Source organism: Quercus robur, chromosome 2, assembly GCF_932294415.1.
Source record: "Quercus robur chromosome 2, dhQueRobu3.1, whole genome shotgun sequence".
Lineage (NCBI taxonomy): Eukaryota > Viridiplantae > Streptophyta > Magnoliopsida > Fagales > Fagaceae > Quercus > Quercus robur.
Genome location: NC_065535.1, coordinates 66,281,141 through 66,299,652, shown reverse-complemented (window position 1 = coordinate 66,299,652; position 18,512 = coordinate 66,281,141). Strand labels below are relative to the sequence as shown.

General features: G+C 34.9%; 1 protein-coding gene across 7 annotated transcripts; it reads right to left on the bottom strand.

Annotated features, from left to right (window-relative positions):
* Positions 1 to 9,028: 9,028 nt before the first annotated feature.
* LOC126714570 (uncharacterized) lies at positions 9,029 to 18,056 on the bottom strand. 7 transcript variants are annotated; one of them, XM_050414768.1, is made up of 11 exons: positions 17,830 to 18,056; positions 16,918 to 16,980; positions 16,622 to 16,716; positions 15,159 to 15,983; positions 14,953 to 15,052; positions 14,679 to 14,816; positions 13,746 to 14,588; positions 11,401 to 13,650; positions 11,240 to 11,318; positions 9,632 to 9,756; positions 9,029 to 9,559 (listed from the first exon to the last, which is right to left on the bottom strand). In XM_050414768.1, the coding sequence occupies exons 1-11, from the start codon at positions 17,885 to 17,887 to the stop codon at positions 9,231 to 9,233; spliced, it is 4,905 nt and encodes a 1,634-aa protein (XP_050270725.1). In that variant the 5' UTR covers positions 17,888 to 18,056; the 3' UTR covers positions 9,029 to 9,230. The 7 variants fall into 7 exon arrangements, with proteins under 7 accessions (XP_050270725.1, XP_050270728.1, XP_050270724.1 ...); XM_050414771.1 differs by having other exon boundaries at positions 11,401 to 13,653; positions 14,679 to 14,759; XM_050414767.1 differs by having other exon boundaries at positions 11,401 to 13,653; positions 17,830 to 18,055.
* Positions 18,057 to 18,512: the final 456 nt, after the last annotated feature.

Genomic DNA, 18,512 nt, shown 5'->3' with positions numbered 1-18,512 from the left:
AACTAGTCGGTAATCCAGTGCAACGCATGGGAAGTCATACTTTTGCTTTGAATTTATTAAATTTTATTAGAATGAAAAAAGTATATGTACTAAACTATGTAGTTGATTATCAATTATTTTGATTATAAATTATTAAACAACAAAATTTGAGTAAAAGATCAACATCAATGCCTAGGAATTCAATTTATTTTGTTTAATAGGTTATACCTAGGAATCATAGCCCTCATCGATCTCAAGAACTAATAACAACATGAAACAAAAAAGCCAAATTATAGAAATTTACAAATATATTCACCAAATGTTCATTTTGTAATCTATGACTATTAAGTGTGCGTTTGCCTAAAGCGTTTTTGCGTTTTAAATCCTAGGTCTCACGGCAATAAGTTTTTAGCTAGCTTAAAAAACGCACGTTTTGCCTATCCTGGGTCCCTCGACAATAAGTTTTCCTAACATGCATTTTGCCTATTAGCTAGCTTAAAAAATTATTTTGCTACAGTATTTTCAGCAATAAGTTTTCAATTTTCAGCAAAATAAGCAGTATCCAAACATACGCTTAGGTTGCGTTTAGATAGCTTTATTTTGCCAACTTATTTTACTATTCAACTTATTTTTGCTACTATTCATAGGCCCCACTATACTTTTTGGTACTATTCATAGGTCCTACTATACTATTTCAGCTAACTTTTACCTTTATCTACAGTATTTTCAACAAAAAGTTTTTAATTTTAGCAAAATAAACAAATCCTAAATAGACCTTTAAAATAGGGAAAACCCTCATTACTCCCTACATGAATAGATCAAAACATATAAAAGAAAATAATTGAAGTAATTTCAAATTTCTCTCAGACATTTTGTCAAACACCTTTAATGGTAATGAGGAGGCTAAACTCTCTTCATGTCTAAAAGATTCTAGAAGTCCCAATTATTAGGGCCCGTTTGGTAAGAGAATTTTAGTAACGTTATTGTTGTTTTGTGGAAATACATATGAATGAAAAAGTGTGTGAAAATACGTGTAATATTGTTTAAATACTGAAAACTATTATTTAAGCAACAATAACAAACACGCCCTATATGTTATGTGCAGGAAAATATAAAATTCAAACGACAAATTGTAGACATGAAGTCGTAAACTAAATAATTGAACTCTTTTGATTGGAGTACTTAGACTTTGAATATATTTAAATATTTATTAATTAGAGTTCATATAATTTGTTTTAAATACTTCAAATTATATGTGCATATATTTTAACTAATATATCTGTCTATTAGTACTTAAATTTCAGCATTAATAATAATAATAATAAACGTGGTGATATAAAAAAAGGACTTGGATGATAACAATAAAAAAACTAATAATAATAATAATTAAAAAATAAACACATTATTTTTTAACAAATGAAAGCATGTATAATTGAAATTTAAAATTTCAAAAAGTTGTCTCAAGTTTCAAAACACTACAGTAAATTCACATGAGATGTAAGGTGGCTCATAAACCAAGAGCCAACAACTACCACAAAAATTGTTTTTGGAAATCCCGAACCCTTGTAAATGCGGAAGAACTGTTTTTAGAAATCAATTTCGGTTCGAAGCAAACACAGCCTAAGTTTCAATTCAGTTTCCATGTGTCTCACTACTAAAAAGCTATGTTTAGATCAAGAAAACCAGCAAGAAAGCATGCAGGGTTTGTCAACCAAATAACCCACCCCGCCAAAAACAGAAAACACACGCACACAGTATGAAAAGAGATGAAAGTAGACAGCCCATGATGATTATTTAGTAGTCATTTTATTTATCTATCTCTTCTATAAAAACTTTTTATAGAAGAGATAGATAAATAAAATGACTTCCAATAGAAATGTTGGCCGACTTCCAGACTGGATATATCGTATAAACCTTTTAGTGTGTTGATATAACATAATAGAACATTCATGTTGCCCTCTAAAAAAAAATAGAACTTTAAAAAGAATTATTTTGATTCAACCTTCTCTTTTTTCGACTTGCCTAGTTGACTTATATATATTTGTATACCAATTAATTACATAATATCCCTAGTTACTTGTATCTCTTTTAGGAATCATAACTGATTTCATAAATCTACGAAGTTCCCAAAAGAATTTATTTTATTTTATTATTCATTATTAATATGAATCAAGGATTTCGTATATAACTAGAACGACCCTCACAAATTGCAAATGCTAATTTGTTAAGAATTAATCGGATTGAAGCTATCACATCATCATTTGCTAGGATCGAAATATCAACAAGATCTGGGTCACAATTTGTATCAATTAAACAAATAGTTGGAATTCCCAAAATCTTACATTTTCAAAGAGCCATATATTCTTCTTGCTGATCAATGATTATTACAATATCGGGTAATCCAGTCGTATATTTGATCCTGCCCAGATATGTTTGCAAGTGAGATAATTGTCTCTTCAACATAGCTGAATCTCTTTTCGGAAGACGATTGAGTCTCCCCATCTTTTGTTCCGTTCTCAAGTCCTTGAACTTATGAAGTATCATTTCCATAGTATACCAATTCGTTAACGTACTGCCTAGCCATTTTTTATTAACATAATGACAACGGGCCCTTATTGCAACCCGTGCTACTGAATCGGCTACATTATTTTTGGTACCAACAATTAAGAATTGTTTTCCCCTACTTGCTGTATCAAAAACTAAATCACAAGCTTCTAATAAAAAATGGGCAATTCTAATAAGATTTATAATATGAATACCTTTACGCTTTAAAGAGATATAAGGTTTCATTCTAGGATTCCATTTACTAGTACCATGACCAAAATGCACTCCTGCTTCCATCATTTCTTCCAAATGGATGTTCCAATATCTTCTTGTCATTTATTTATCCACACCTCCTTTCTTTTTATTAAAAAAAGAGAGAGATGAGGTGCCCTGAAATAGAAATAAATAATTGTTCCAATGGAACCTTTGTTTCTACCTCTAACGGATATTGGCCATTGATACACGATTCAAACCATTAATATTAATTTTTCTTCTATTCTATTTGTTATTTTATTATCTTTATTACTATTACCAAAAAAAAAATGACTGCAAATACAAATAGGTAAAAAGAAAGGGGATGAATCCGCTCTTAGGAATCATTCAACCCTCGAAATAATTGTCTCAGTGTATCGTGTAAATTCCTTGAAATGAAAAAATCAAATAATTCTTTGTGGTGGAACAAAATATCTCACATTTATGCCTTGAATAGTTTATTGTTTTTGGTTTCCAAAGGAATGTTGGTATGTTGCCTTGAACGTTGCACTAATCCATTGAATCCCGTAGCAATGGGTATCATCCCCCTAGAACAACGTTCTCTTTCAGACCTTTCAACCAATTGATACGACCTCGAAGAGCGGCTTTTGCTAAAACTCGAGCAGTTTCTTGAAAACTTGTTTCGGATATAAAACTTTGAGTATTTAGGGATGCTTTCGTTATTCCCAATAAGATAGCTCGGTAACAAATCACTTCTTCCAAAGTGCACCCTGCTTGTTCCGCCCGTAACAATTCAATCAGTTCTCCGGATGAAAAAACATTAGACATTCCCTCTTCTAAAACCAACACTTTTGATGTTATTTGACGCACAATAATTTCTATATGTCAATTATGAATCTACACCCCCTAAGATCGATAAACTTTTTGGATCTTATTAACTAAAGAGATACGCCCTTGCACTATAGTTAGCTTAGCACCAATCAAGAATCTCCGAGGAATTCCAATAATTTTTGTTATACTCTTGTTCCAACCCTCGATTCTCTTTTCTAGGTTCATCAATATTGAATCAATCGAACGCCCTTTTAACACTTGTTCCACTTTTGGAAGACCTTGTGTTATATCCCTAGATCTTGATTTTTCATATATAAATGTAACTAATGTATCTCCTATTAGGGTTTGTGCCCTAAATCCAATTTTTTGGCATGTTTTAAATAATTAAATTGTTTAATTATATGAAACTATTTATAAATGAACTAATGGGACATTATTATAGTCCTTGAGATGCATTTTATGTGATTTAGTTATAGAAAATACAAATCACAAGTTTCTTGTAAACTCAAAATATAGTTTGTAGTCGCTGATGAAATTGGGTGTTTCATCTGCGAAGATTATAACACATTAACTAAGATGGTTTATCTCGATCATGGAAGTGGAGACTTCTAGTTGATGTGTTGATATGTCCTAAGCAGTGGCGACGCCACGTTCATGTCAGGGTGTTCCTAGGAACACCCTGACCTAAAGAAAAAAAAAAAAATATATATATATATATATATATATATAATAATAATTAAATTTTTTTATTTGTTTACCCTCTAAAAAAAATTAGGAACACCCTCAAATAAAATAATAATAATAAATTATTTGTTCCATTTTCAAGCAAAAAAAAAAAAAAAAGGGTTTCAGCCGGTAACTAGATACTGGAGAGAAACAAAAGTTTTGATTTCTTTGCAAATTTTTGGGAAACAAAAGGGTTGAAAAGAAGTAGAGTAAGAAGATGAGGGTTTTGTAAAACCAGATTTAGCAGACGTTGTCGCTGCAGAACACCATAGCAGCTACTTTTGCTTCTTCTTCTTCTCGATCTCGCTCTCACCAACACATCTGTCAAGCCTCTTCTCTTTTTTCCATTTCACCTTTTGGTTTTCACCCCACGTGAATTTCTTATGGAAATTTAAATTGAGATGGGAAGTGAGAGGACTTTGTCTTTATCTTCACTCTTTACCCCCACATGATCATGTGACCAAGTGAAAAGACATATGGGTTAAAGCTTTGGAAAGATGGCCATGAGGCAAGCTTTCAACCTTTCACTCAGGTGATTCAAGTCCTCGTAAATGGTTCCCTCTGTACCATTCTCACATCAATGTACTTATATTCACCTATTGTAATAAAGGTTCCATATTTTCATATATATAAATATATATATATATATATATATTATTGGTTTTTTAAGTTTTGAAATCATAGATTCTCAAAAAAAAAAAAAAAAAGTTTTGAAATCATAGATTACCATTATTATTATTATTGATTGATTTAATAGGTTACATATGTATTCTAAAAATAAAAATATATAAAATGTAAATTTATCATTATAAATAATTATATATATAATTAGCAGCAATTTCGAAACGGTACACCGGTATTAACCGGTATCGAAATATTTCACTTCTTTGACTAAATCGAAACGGCTTCCGGTACGGAATTGACTCCCTTGATATACATATATACACTCTTATTGTACTATTTTTGGTTGTTGTTTTTCATTATTTAATTACATATTTATGTTTTAATATTCTAAAATAGTAATTGTTGTTAAGGACATATTTTTTTGTTATTGGCTAATCCTTTGACAAAACGCATTTTACTTGTATTTGGGTAGATCTAGGATGAGGTTTAATACTTCAAGAAACAAGGTTTCAAGTTCAAGTGTTAAACCCATGCAAGTCTGTCCAAGAATCAAGTGAGAAAGTGCTGAGTTTTTAAAGCTCAATAGCTGCTCAACACCTCTCAACAGCTAGGCTATCTATCGAGCCTCTTAAGGTGTTTCTTATCGCAATCTCGACACCTTCTCGATAACTGGTTGATCGATCGAGAAAGTTCCTGTCCCCTCGATAGCTTCTTGACACCTGGTGGATCGATCGAGCCTCATCTCTTGTGTCTGATGTTTTAATCCTCGACACCTGGCTCAACACCTTATCTGTCAAGTTTTACGAATTTCAGATTTTCAGATATGATTTTCAGCCCTTGATGACATGTATGTGTAGGGTTTCTTTTCTCACAACCCTAGACCTTTATAAGGCTTATTTTAGAGACCGTCACATAAGAGAATACAATGAGAACATATGCAAAAGGTAATCGATGCCTTATTCTCTCTGAAAGAAGCTACTATGTTTTTGCACCTTAGGGTTTTGTAACCAAGTGCTTCTTGATCTTCATTGATTGATAAAGTGAAGAACTTTGCAGCCAACAACCTTCTCTAGTTGGTGATTGAAGTCGCGTACTAGGATCCGCGCAATTGGTTAGTCACGTACTTGGGATTCGTGCATCAAAAGGTGGCATTCATATATTGAAGAGTTTAGAGGTTTTGAAGTGATAGAAGGTTTCTACTGTAAGTTCATCTACGGGGATTGTAGAGTTTAGGGACAAAGGTTTTGTACTAGATTTGAAACCTCTCTTTTCTATAGTGGATTGCTTTTCGGAAAGGTTTCCCCCCATGTTTTTTACTGTGAAACTAGTTTGTTTCATTGGTTTTCCTGGGTTATCATATTTTGTCTTATTTATTTTTTCCGCTGCATGATTTTGACATGATATTGATGTTTGCTTGTTTTAACAAGTTTTGTTGATAATAAATCTAATTAACAACTTGGATTTAAAACTTGTTAATTCTATCAACCGGAGTCTAAATTTCCCAACAATTGTTATGTAATAACTAAATGATTTGAGTGTTAAAAACGAAAAACTAAACGATTTGTTTTATTTGAAGTTTACTTATTTGGATCAATAATTTTATGTTGTATAAGAAAATATAAATATATATTATTTTTAATTTTTTTTATAAACCCCGAAACACCCTGAAACGGTACGTCGAAATAGATTGGTACCGAAATATTCTGTTTCACTAAACAAACCGAAACAGGGTCCAAAATAGTATTCATAACATTGCTTTCAAGCAAAAAGAAAAAGCTAAAAAAAATTGAACTAAAATCTAAAAAAGAAAAAATTGTAATAGAGAATCTGAAGAAAAAAAAAATTGTAATAAAGCAAGCCCACCCAGGAACACCCTAAGAAAAATTCCTGGAGTCGCCACTAGTCTTAAGTGTGCAAGACATATTGAACTGGACCACTGTGAGATTAATTATTCAATTAACAACTGTCACTTGAATCATTAATCTCACGACTTCTACTTTCATAGACTCTTAATCCTAAGAGGATAGTGAACCCAATCATGAAATGTAGGTTACTTTGATATATCAAGAGTGTGATCTAGATTAACGATCAAAAGCTCAGTATGTTGGGTAACCACATGTAGTGTTGAGGGAACACATATTTTCAAGATGGAATCCATAATCTCTTTCTATAGAGACACGAAATATCCCCTTGAGATAAGTTTAATGAAACCGGTTATTCAGGGCCGGCCACTTTAGTAAGAGTTACTAAAATTTATATTTTATGAAATTAGATTTCATAAATATGAATAACTAAAAGATTAAACTGGGTACTCAATGAATGAAATAGTTGTTTATAAAGTGACAGTTTATTATGACTTTGTTCACTGTGGATATTTCATAGAGGGGTCAAATGATATCATATTAGACTCTTAGGAAATAATTTATTAATAAGGCCTAGAGTGCAATTATATTTCCATAGTGGTACTTGTTATATAATTAATGGTAACTTTGGGCTTGTTAAGAGTTGACAGATAAGTCTAAGACGCATTAGAGCTAGAGCCTTATTAGTCCCTTTGATCCCATCCCAAGCCACACACTTAAGCCCAATTGGGCTGACCCAAAAGGCTAACCCAATTAGATAATCAGTTATTTATTTTGATAAGAGTTATTAAATAAAGTAATTATCAAGGCAGTTAAAACATACGTATGATTAAAAGGAAGAGAAAACAGTTTTTCTTTAGAGGATCTTGGAAATACACTTTTCCAAAGGAAAATCAACATACACAAAAACTGATTGAGAGACCACTCATCTTGGGCACCGTGTGGAATTGAGATGAAGATTAAAAGTATTCTCAAGTCTTGTTTTTGAATTTTACTACGCCAAAGTATGCTTTCTTTTCTTTGTTCTAGAATTCAAGGTTACATATTATCTATCATGAATGAAGTAGATTCTTGTGTTGCTTCCGCTGTGGGTTTTGTATGAGATACAAAACCAGTTTTTCCAACATCTCCTTTGTAAAGGATTTCTCCATAATGGCCATGAACGGTTGCTCCCAGAGTGGCCAAATAAGCTTTAGCTGATCTTATTACTACAGAGTCAATTTGAACAATTAGAACTTGACCCGATTTTAAGTTCGGTCCGTTTTTGGCTATACATGAATTTTCATAAATAAACTGCCTAAGGCTAATTATTCTAGACGCTTCTTCACAATAATTATGATGGAGAAAATTCCAATTCAAATTGAATGGATTCAAAACGATGTTACTACGCGGATCAGGATTATTATAAATAGAAACCCTACCATTTTCATCAATTAAATAATATTTAAGCACTTGAAAAGTCTATTTGAAATTGTCTAGTTGTAAATATTTAGTTACCGAGATCTGATTATAAGTTATTAATTGGTAAAATGAATAAAAATGCGCAATTTGAGGGGTTCTTCCTAATCCTAAAGGTCCCAAGGAATTCCTAATTGGAATTAGACTATCTCTTTTCATTGATTCTTTTTTTTATTACATCATTATAATATTTTACATCGTTGAATGGACCCATTTGAAAACAATTAGATGATGACAAAATTATAAAATATTGGCATTCCTTATTCCTCTTCAATAATGTAGGAATAGTTACTTGATTTTGGTTAGGTGATTGTTGAATCCCTGCCTTGAAAGAAATAGAATAAAATGGATTGATACTGGTGCAGTCTGGCCTCTTATCAAAGATCAATCCTGAACCTGATGGATCTTTCCTTTTTTTGATATACGAAATATGGGATTTCACTAAATCGATTCGTAGAAAATCTCGACTCATGCCATTTGTATTTACTTCAACAAAGGGGCTTGGCTCATAAATGCGGAAAAAATGTTTTCCGGAAATCAATTTCAGTCTAACCAAACACAGCCCAAGTTTCAACTAAAAAGCTATGTTTAGAACAAGAAAACCAGCAAGAAAGCACGTAGGGTTTGTCAACTAATTAAACCCACCCCACCAAAAACAGAAAACACATACACACAATATAAAAAGAGATGAAAGTAGACAGCCCACGATGATTGTTTAATAGTCATTTTATTTATCTATCACTTCTATAAAAAAAAAAAAACTTTTTTATTTTTTTATTTTATTCTATACATCTACAAAGGCTTGACTTCCTCATATATACTTCGCATGCTACATAATATCAACAGGTTCAAAAAATATCAGGTTGTTAGTAAAATACAAATAAAAATAATTAAAAAATATTTTGATCTTCTTTTGATAACTGTGCTCCTCATATGAACTGTACAACTTTAATCCTGAAAATGTACAAGAAATGTACAAACGTGTTTAATCCGTCAATCTTCAAAGCGCTGAATCTCACCCATCATTATCCGGTTGCTGGAGACTTTGAAGCCAAGGAGGGCAGGATCAATCTGTCTTCCTTTCTTCCCTTTCTTTTTGCCACTTCGCCCTGCTTGTATGCCACCGTCAGATGACTCTGAAGGAGCCCCACTAGCTACATCAGTCTCTGGGAGAACTGGTTTTTTGAGCATGTCTATGAATAATGTCTCGGAAACAGAAGCATCACTGGAAGACGAGGTCCTCTGAAAATGCACATCCTTCTTCCTAGATGCCTGATGGTCACCGACTAACTCACACCCACCTTCTGAAAGTGGGCCAAATTCTCCACATGGTAAATCAACCACTGAGTAACACAACAATGGAAGCAAAAGAACATTCTAAAATAAAAACCTACCATCAGAGGCTTCCATGCCCATTGCATTTTTTGGCTTGACAAGAGAAGCTGATGCTGGCTCCAACAAAACATCATGGGATGTATGAAAAGCGCTGTCAAACCCTTTAGTTAAAGTAGAGGGCAGCCTATCAAAATGGATAATAAAAAATACACATTAACTTCTGGAAATATATTGAGCAACACCCACTTAGCTAACATAGAATCACCATTCTCAAGTTTCCAACACAATTGACTAGACAGTTCAAGTGCCAAACATCACATCACACCACACCATACCCCCTCACACTCGCAAGCCACAGAGAGAGAGCGAGTTTGGTTGACAATCATATTTCAGCTGTTGGTCAAAAGCTCAAACTATGCAAAAATCATTCCCTACTCCGTCAATCATTATTATATGAAAAAAAAAAAAATGAAACAAGCAAAAGGTACCTCAAGAAGCACAAATGGAGGTGTTATTGACCGCTGCCAAATTCTCTATCTCTAATTGTAGACTAATAGCAAGAGATTGAAAACATTCAAAGCCAGGACTCAAAAACAGCTCAAATTATGCAATCATTTTTGGGAGTTTTTGCTAGATCCTTATCTTGTCATCTGTCACACTAAGAACATAAAACAAGCATATGATGGCACAGAAAGTGCAATGTGAGGTGTTATTGACTGCTTGTCTATATTATCTTCTAAGAAAAAGTACAATTTACACCCTCGTGGTTTGGCCTTATCACAATTTAGTCCACAAACTTTCAATTGCTAAATTTGAACCCCTAAAGTTTATAAATTAAAATAAAATTGTTAGAGTTATGTCTAAAATTAACAAAATTTTCATTTTGGGAGCAAATTACCACTCAATTTCCTAGTAGGCTAAATTACAATTTACCAACTTGTGGTTTGGCCCTATCACAATTTCATCCACAAACTTTTCAATTGCTACATTTGGAGCCCTAAACTAAGATCACTATGAGGTCAAATGCCCCAAACATGCGGAAAATGCTTATCTTGGACATAACTCTAATGATTTTATTTTAATCCAAACCTTTTTTTTTATTTTTTTGGTGTTGGGGGGGGGGGGGGGGGGGGGGGTGGGGGTGTTGGGGTAGATATAGAAAGGTACAAACCATAGGAGGGTCAAATGTAGCAATTGAAAGTTTGTGGATAAAATAGGGATAAAAGCACACCGCAAGAGGTAAATCTTGATTTAGTATATCTTCTATCAATTGTGGAAAATTCATATTTCTTCAAAATTAAGTCAATCATTACAGACAATGGAAAAAGAAGTCAACCACAACAACAAATTTGAGCTGCTAGATTTTATTAAAAATAAAACAAGATGAGTTCATGTCCATTAGCAGGCTTCCATAATCCAAGCCATCATCTGATTGGACACCAAATAACCATGAAAAGTACTATATTTGACATAGAAGGAATGCAGATATAGCTCCCTAGTAGAAATGTCTCTTTTGATATGCATACGAATAAGTAATCCTAGTTGAAATATCCATGCTGCTTAAATACAAATCAATTTGCAACTTTTTCCCACTCAGAATGATCATTTATAAAATAAATTGTTCAATATTAAAAATTCAACACTTGACTAAGAATGGATAGGCCTACCTGTCATTACCAATGTCCTCTCCTCGGAGTGATTTATCTAATCCCATCTCATAACTGAATAAGCCTCCACCATCACCACCTGTACCATTTCATAGTGCTCCTAACATTGATTCAAGCGAAAATGAGATTTACTCAAGGAAGAAGATTATTCGCCAACTTACCAGCACTACTCAGTGAGCTGTGCCTACTATGAGCATTAAAAGGTAGTTCCCTGCCCAATGCTGTCTCTGTTTTCTCTGACAAGTTTTCTGTGATCTCCAAAATTGAACTGCTTGTTGAAATCATACCCTTCGATCCATGTCTCTTCCCCACGTTTCCTTCTAACTCTAATAAGTCTTTATCTGTAGCTGATTTACCAATTAGGCTATTATTTACATAACCAACATGAGAAGTATCTTTAGTGCCCAATAAGAACGACTGGTCTCCAGAATTAGATCCAAAGGGAGACCTTTCACTCTTTCCCAAATTGTTGAACTTCTGTTCATTCACAGCCACACCAACAAAGTGATCCTGCAAGAAGGCACTTGAATTGGAGTCTTGAGGCCTTTTTGTGAAAGAGTCGTTCAGAAATAATTGTTGATCTGGAGGAAGATTAAAAGGAAAATTTGAATAATTTGACTCTGAATTCAGCAGAAATGTTTCCTGACTTCGGGAAGGTAATACAGAATGTTGATAACCAATTTCAGATGACTGTGCAGATTGAAGAACCATTTTTTGATGAAGGTCCATCAAACCTCGTCTTGAGTTCTCTTCACCTCCTGCAGATGCCCAAACATTTGAATCTACAGAAGATACATTAACTTCTGCCTCCATTCTTTGTCGCAAAGCTTCAAGATGCAATTGTTGCTTTTGTGCTTCAATCCAGCTATTTTCAACCCGACCATTGTTCCCAGAGGAGCAGCTCTGAATTGCGTCTAGATGAGAAGCATAATACTCATCGGACGCTTTTTGGGGATGAGATGGGAAACCAGAAGAAAAAGAACCAAGTTGATCATCAGATTGCCTATAGAGTCGTCGCTCTTGTAGATCTAGACCATGAGAACTAGTGTTTACACTGTCCAAGTTCGTCCCAGGAGCACTAGCAGGAAGAGGCATTGACCTCCCGAAGGACATTGAGCTAGGATCATAAACACCTTGCTGAATTTGCTCCGGTAAAGCATGATTCCAGCTGAGATTTCTCAGTTGCTCCTCATGGGAGGAAAGCCTACTCTGTTGCAGGCAAAAATCTGGCGTGTTAAATCTAGCTGACACAGCCTGCTGATGACTAGTAGGATTTATGAAAAACTGACCAGCTTCATCAACTGACCAAGGCCCACCATTATGCCTTTCCCCCTCCAACCCTAACTGCTGCCTCAATGTCATAGATAGTTGCTGTACCTGCGCCTGTTCTTGCTGTAGACGAAGATGCTGTTCTAATGTGATTGTATTTCCATGCTTTGGCTGCAACATAAGGTCCAAAATATCAGCCTGCCTGCCTTGGGCGGCATTCTGGCCAACTTTTGCTTGGATGATCTGCTCAATCATTGGATCAAGGTGCCTTGAAGAGTGAGAATTCAGCTGCAGCTCATGCAGAAGGTGCTTCCTCATTTGAATCTGATCAAAAGGGTTGTCTCTTAGAGGATCTATCTTTGACTGCCCATAACCAGGCTGAGATATCTGGTGATGCAGAAACTGCTGAATTTGAGACTGCTGCTGCTGTTGTTGCCGCAGTTTCATTTCATGGAGATGAACCTGCTGTTGCTGCAACAGATGCTGTTGTTGAAGCTCATGCCGTTGAAGCGCCAAAAGATGTTCCAGATCTGGCTCCAGATGATGGACTGCCTGCTGGGAATTAGGGTTATTGCTCTGAGACAAAACTAAACCAGAAGAATTCTCAACACCCAACCCTATAACATGTCTGAAGGGATGAGAAAGGAAATTCTGCTGTTGAAGTTGCTCCATTTGCAGTTTTTGTGGCATCAGATGCTCTGTCATGTCAAAAGCACTGCATTCTTGCTCCATGTGAGATATGTGAGGAATATCTAGAGAACCCAGATGAAAATTACGGTTAGAATGTTTATTTCTTCTATAATCACCAGTCCATGTCTCACCAAAAGGTTGGTCAGCCATAGCACCAAAGGAGCTCTGACTCACAAAAGTGGCATCTCTCTTGACCAAAGGATCAACAAAGTGACCCTGATCACCCATACTTGATGACATATTGGATGATTGAGCACAACTGTCTTTGAGCTCAGACAGTGAGAGGCCAAAAGGATGCATATTATCATCCTGATGATTATGCATGGCAGTTTCAGAATATTCATTTGCAAGGGAAGGATGTCGCATAGAACTGGAAAATGAACCGTGAATGTCAGTAGAAGGTCTCCGCAAAGAGTTACCATTGCTACTTCCAAGCCTTCCAGGAAAGATAACTTCTGTATAGAACAAAAAGAAGAGCAATCAAGATAGCAATATAAGCAGACACCAGATGATAACGATAACAGCATAACCATGCCAGAAAACTTACCATCATCTTTTCTAACAAAGTTTTGGAAACTATCATCATCGCGATACTGGAGCTCAGAATGATAACCCTGATTAGGCATTCTTGACTGAACACTAACACCAGAGGTAGCCTCATGTACAGATGGAGCAGACTTTTGACTACTTATAACAGCACAATCTTTATAGTCAAGTGCAGAAGAAGAAGCAGCCATATTCTCTTCTAAGATGCCTCCAACAGCATCAGATGGTTCTAAATTTGTAACCAGATCATTGCCGGAGGCACACCCAGATCTAAATCTAAGATTTGGCATGACACTACCAAGTTCTTGAAAAGGTGATCCGTCAGGGGCATCTGACAAGCGAACTGGTAAATCAGGTCCATAATAGCCTTGTTCAAACCACTTAATGATATCAACTCCCAGAAAAGGTCCCTGAGTTTCCCCTTGAGGATCAAGATAATACAAACTCCATTCCTCAGGTGGGATATCACTTCCCAGTGGATGCCCCTCCTCATAGTTATTTAAAGGTGGCTGATTAGTGCTTGAAGTTTTCTGTAAAGACAGAAAATCAAACAGAGAACTTGAATCGTCAGGAAGCTGGCTGCCAAGTTCAAAGGAAGTAGCTGACTCAATGCCTTTCAACTTAAAGTGTTTCAAAATTGCAACTTCTTCTGCCTGGTTATTTTCACTAGATTTGAGTTCAGCAGCAGTACTGCTGGGATCACTAATCTCATTGACAATGTGGCAATCATAGCCCTCTGAAACTGTTGACATCAAGCCATTGGTTACTACCACACCAACTGCTGCTGGAAGATACCGATCTTCTTTATAAGAATCATGTTCTACAGAACAATACATAATTAACCCTATCATAAAAATGGCAACAATAAAGTTGCTTTCAACTTCAAAAACCCACAATCATCAAAAGCTAAAGGCTAAAAGCATCATTTTCTTACCCTCAATTCTATCAAACTGTGAACCACAAGTATCCAACCCCACAGCAACAGGAAATTGGCAAGAATCATTTAAATTAGCCACTACAAAAGATTCAACATTTTCTTCAGTATTACTAGTGGAACTCTGTCTCAGCCCACCTAGCGTCACATCACAGATGCCGGAACAATTCCAATCACAGAGAAACTTGAATTATTTTTTTTTGGTAAGTAAAGAAAAGAGGAAAAAGAAAGTTAATGCTTCTTCGGAAACAGTCAGAAAATACAATTTGATTACCAGTGATATTATCATTTGATCCTCCATTCTTGCCTCTAAATGAGTTGCGTGACACTCCACTGCTATTGATTTTTCCCTTCCATATATCTCCAAGTACAACCTGCAAACATCACACGAACTACTTTAATGTGGTAACAGTAACAAGTGAATGATAAAATCATTAAAACATGCATAAATATGGATATTAAAGTAAACGATTTACATACCTCTTCCTCCGCATCAGGTGCAACAAAAGACAATGGCTCAATAGAACCTACTTGTGTTATTGGTGATACATGCTCCATCCCATCAGGCGTGGCATTGAATGTTGGATCAGTCTTTTTCTTACGATAAATATCTAGAAGTTTTCCCCTAGGGTAGATATATATATCTTCATGGGGGCCAGATTTTCCTAGTATGCTGTTATTCTTATTAACAAGAACAGACCCAGTAGAAGATGCAGAGTTTGACCTTCCTCGTCCCTGAGCAAATCGCACATTTGCACCCTCCACCCGTCCTCTCTCCAACCCAAACCCTGGTGCAGTGCGGTGTGCTGCCAAGCCACCTGCATGAGCTTCCATACGATGGCGTGGCCTCCATTTATCACGAGAATCAGTGTCACGTTCAGAAGCTGCACGATTACTACCGACAAAAGATTGTTTGTCAGTGTCATTACCCTCTTTCTCTACATCTGTCCTCCTTTCAGTTCTAGAATTCTTTTCTTTGTCATCAGGACCCCACCTTGATGACCATTTGCTGTCTCTCCGGGATTCATGCCCAGAACTACGGCTATCTTGCCAGCGATCAGTCAAGGACAAGGCTCTATTCTCAGAAGTTGAGATGACATCTGCATGACGATCTTCTTTTCTGTGATCTCTTCTACCAAGTATGCCAGTGTCTCTCTCCTCTTCACGCCAGCGGCGATTCAATTCAACATCAGGAGCAGCCCTTCTCCGGTCTTTCTTTTCCTGAGACCCATCTAAACGCCAACCGTCTTTTGGGCTGGGATCTGTGGAGTTTCCATGGGGCAAAGAACCAGGTGCACCCACTTCCTGTAATTCAGTAACAGGAATGTAGCAATTGTTTCTCACAGCCCTTCATCATGAAATATAGTTTGTTGAATGCATTGATGAATGGACATTGAATGGCTATAATAGTTTAATTAGTCCAGAAGAGTTGTTTCTTACTCCAATCTTATTTCTAGGAAATTATTGAGAAGTTTCAAATCTACAAGAGTAATGTATGGAACAGTCTTGCATTTTGTTATTTTGATGTCCATCTTTCAGAAAGAGCAATCTGTGGGAGAGTATCACTAATAACGTTCTATCATCAGCACTCTGAAATTTAATTATCGTTGACTGTGTTTATGTTTATGTTCTCTCATCAGAAACAATTTCTTGTCAATTATTAAGGAACATCTAACATTCAGCCCAATGTTTCCACACATTCAAATTCAACCACACAACAAATAAGGGAAAAATAGACTAAACCAGCATAGGCATTGCATTAAGGCAAATTATCAAAATATGGAAAAAGAGAATCGTCCTTCCTATTACTCACATATCACAGTGCCCATTTTACATAGCTCATGACTGGTCTCATCATAATATGGAAAAAAGTAATAATCATTCCTGTAATTCAACAAATGGGAAAAAAAAACAAAGGAAAGGACTAAAGTAAATTTTTGTACCCCCAAAATGCCAGCAGTTAATGCCTTAGCATCAGCTGGTTTAGCATAGAGCCACTGTGGTGAAAGAGGAATATTGCTTTCAGATGCTACTTGGTCTGCATTTGAAACAAAAATATTATTATTAAATTTTACTAAAGTTAACATTACCACAAGAAAATGCAAAGAAGAAAAACAAATTTTAAAAAAAAAAAAGTATAAGAAATTGAATTATTAACACAAATTGAAAGGAAAATCACACAGTACAAGTTTGTATTGTTAGATTACAAAAATATGGACTTAAAATGCCATGCACTTACCTTTTGACTCATCGAGTAACCCCAAAAGTGTCTTGTCCTCACCATTTCCTCCGATGGCTTCATCTACCATAACACAAACACCAAATGCTTATAAAATAATACGTTACTTACATTTATTAAAAAGCAAAGCACAGAAACATCATCCAGAAAAATAAATATTTCAACAACTGCAACAACAAATCCCAAATTTTTGGGGTTGGCTATGCTCAACCTTGTGTTGCAATAACAAAACACACAATTCAGCAAAGGCTTAGAGAGTTCCCAGAAAAATAAAATAAAATACTAAAACCAGATAATTTGAACTATTTCCAACACTATTATATAAATCAGGATAGCATTTCTATCCCCCCAACTCAAACCCATATGTACTAAAGGCGATCCAAACTCTCGACATATCATGCCACAGATCAAAAGATCTTCTTAGATAAAGCTTTATACGTAAAAGAAAGACAATAACAACACAGTTAAAACCCTATCTCTAATAGTTTCAACCTATGACGTCTCTCTTGATAATTTCTATTAATTGACAACAAGAGACTTTATCAGTTGAGCGAATTGGAACCATGTATCTCCAATTCACTAAACACGAAATTACGGCACGGAACATTCAATAATTGTAAGTCCTAAATTCTCAAACTAAACCTTCAACTAATCAAATTATACTTAGGAATCACTTACACGAACACCAACATATAATCCAAATAATAATAACAAAACCAAAACTTGATAATCAAATTTATTTAGCAACCTTAGTAATCGAAAATTAATATTGAATTATATGTACAGAAATGGAAAAAAATGAATACAGATTGAGATGTTTATGGATCGGGAAGATAAAGAGAGAAACAAATTCAATGAAATGAGAAATATGAAAACGAAAACGACAATGCAAATGAGCAAAAAAAAAAAAACCTGTCGTTTTGGAGGAGGAGAGATCGTTTGGCAGATTGGCCTTGCCGTCGTCAGCCATGGTCGCCGTCGTCGTTTTGAAGAATTCCAAAATTGCACGAATTTTAGAGAGTGGAGAAGAAGAGAATTAAACGGATTGTCGTTTTGCAACTAGGAGGGAGAGAGAGAGAGAGAGAGAGAGGGATTGAATTTTGGGTTTGATTTTTGATCAGAACAGCCAAAGGAGGTGAATTTCTCAGTCTTCAAAAAATTCAATTTATATGTATCTAATATTATTAAAGCCTTTATAAATTTTAATAATAATAAAAATAAATTATTATTTATACCTTCTAGAATTCTAGTACTACTTCTATTAAAAAATTAAATTAAAATAAGATTTGAAGTACTTAAAAAACTTTTTTTTTATCATTTTGAAAATAATAATAAATAATCATTCTCTTGATTGGAAATAATAGTAATTATCATTATAGTATTAATTAACAATTCGAATATTTAAAACAAATTTTTTTATATCATTAAAAATCATGTTTGCATCACCGCTTCAAGACATGGTTGACATATATTAAAGGTCTGTTTGTATTGCGCGTCCGCGTTTCAGGCCTTTTTTTTTTTTTTTTTAAACCAATGATTTATGTATTGTTCATTGGTCATGAATAGTGTATTTAGGCCAATAAACAGTGTCAAAC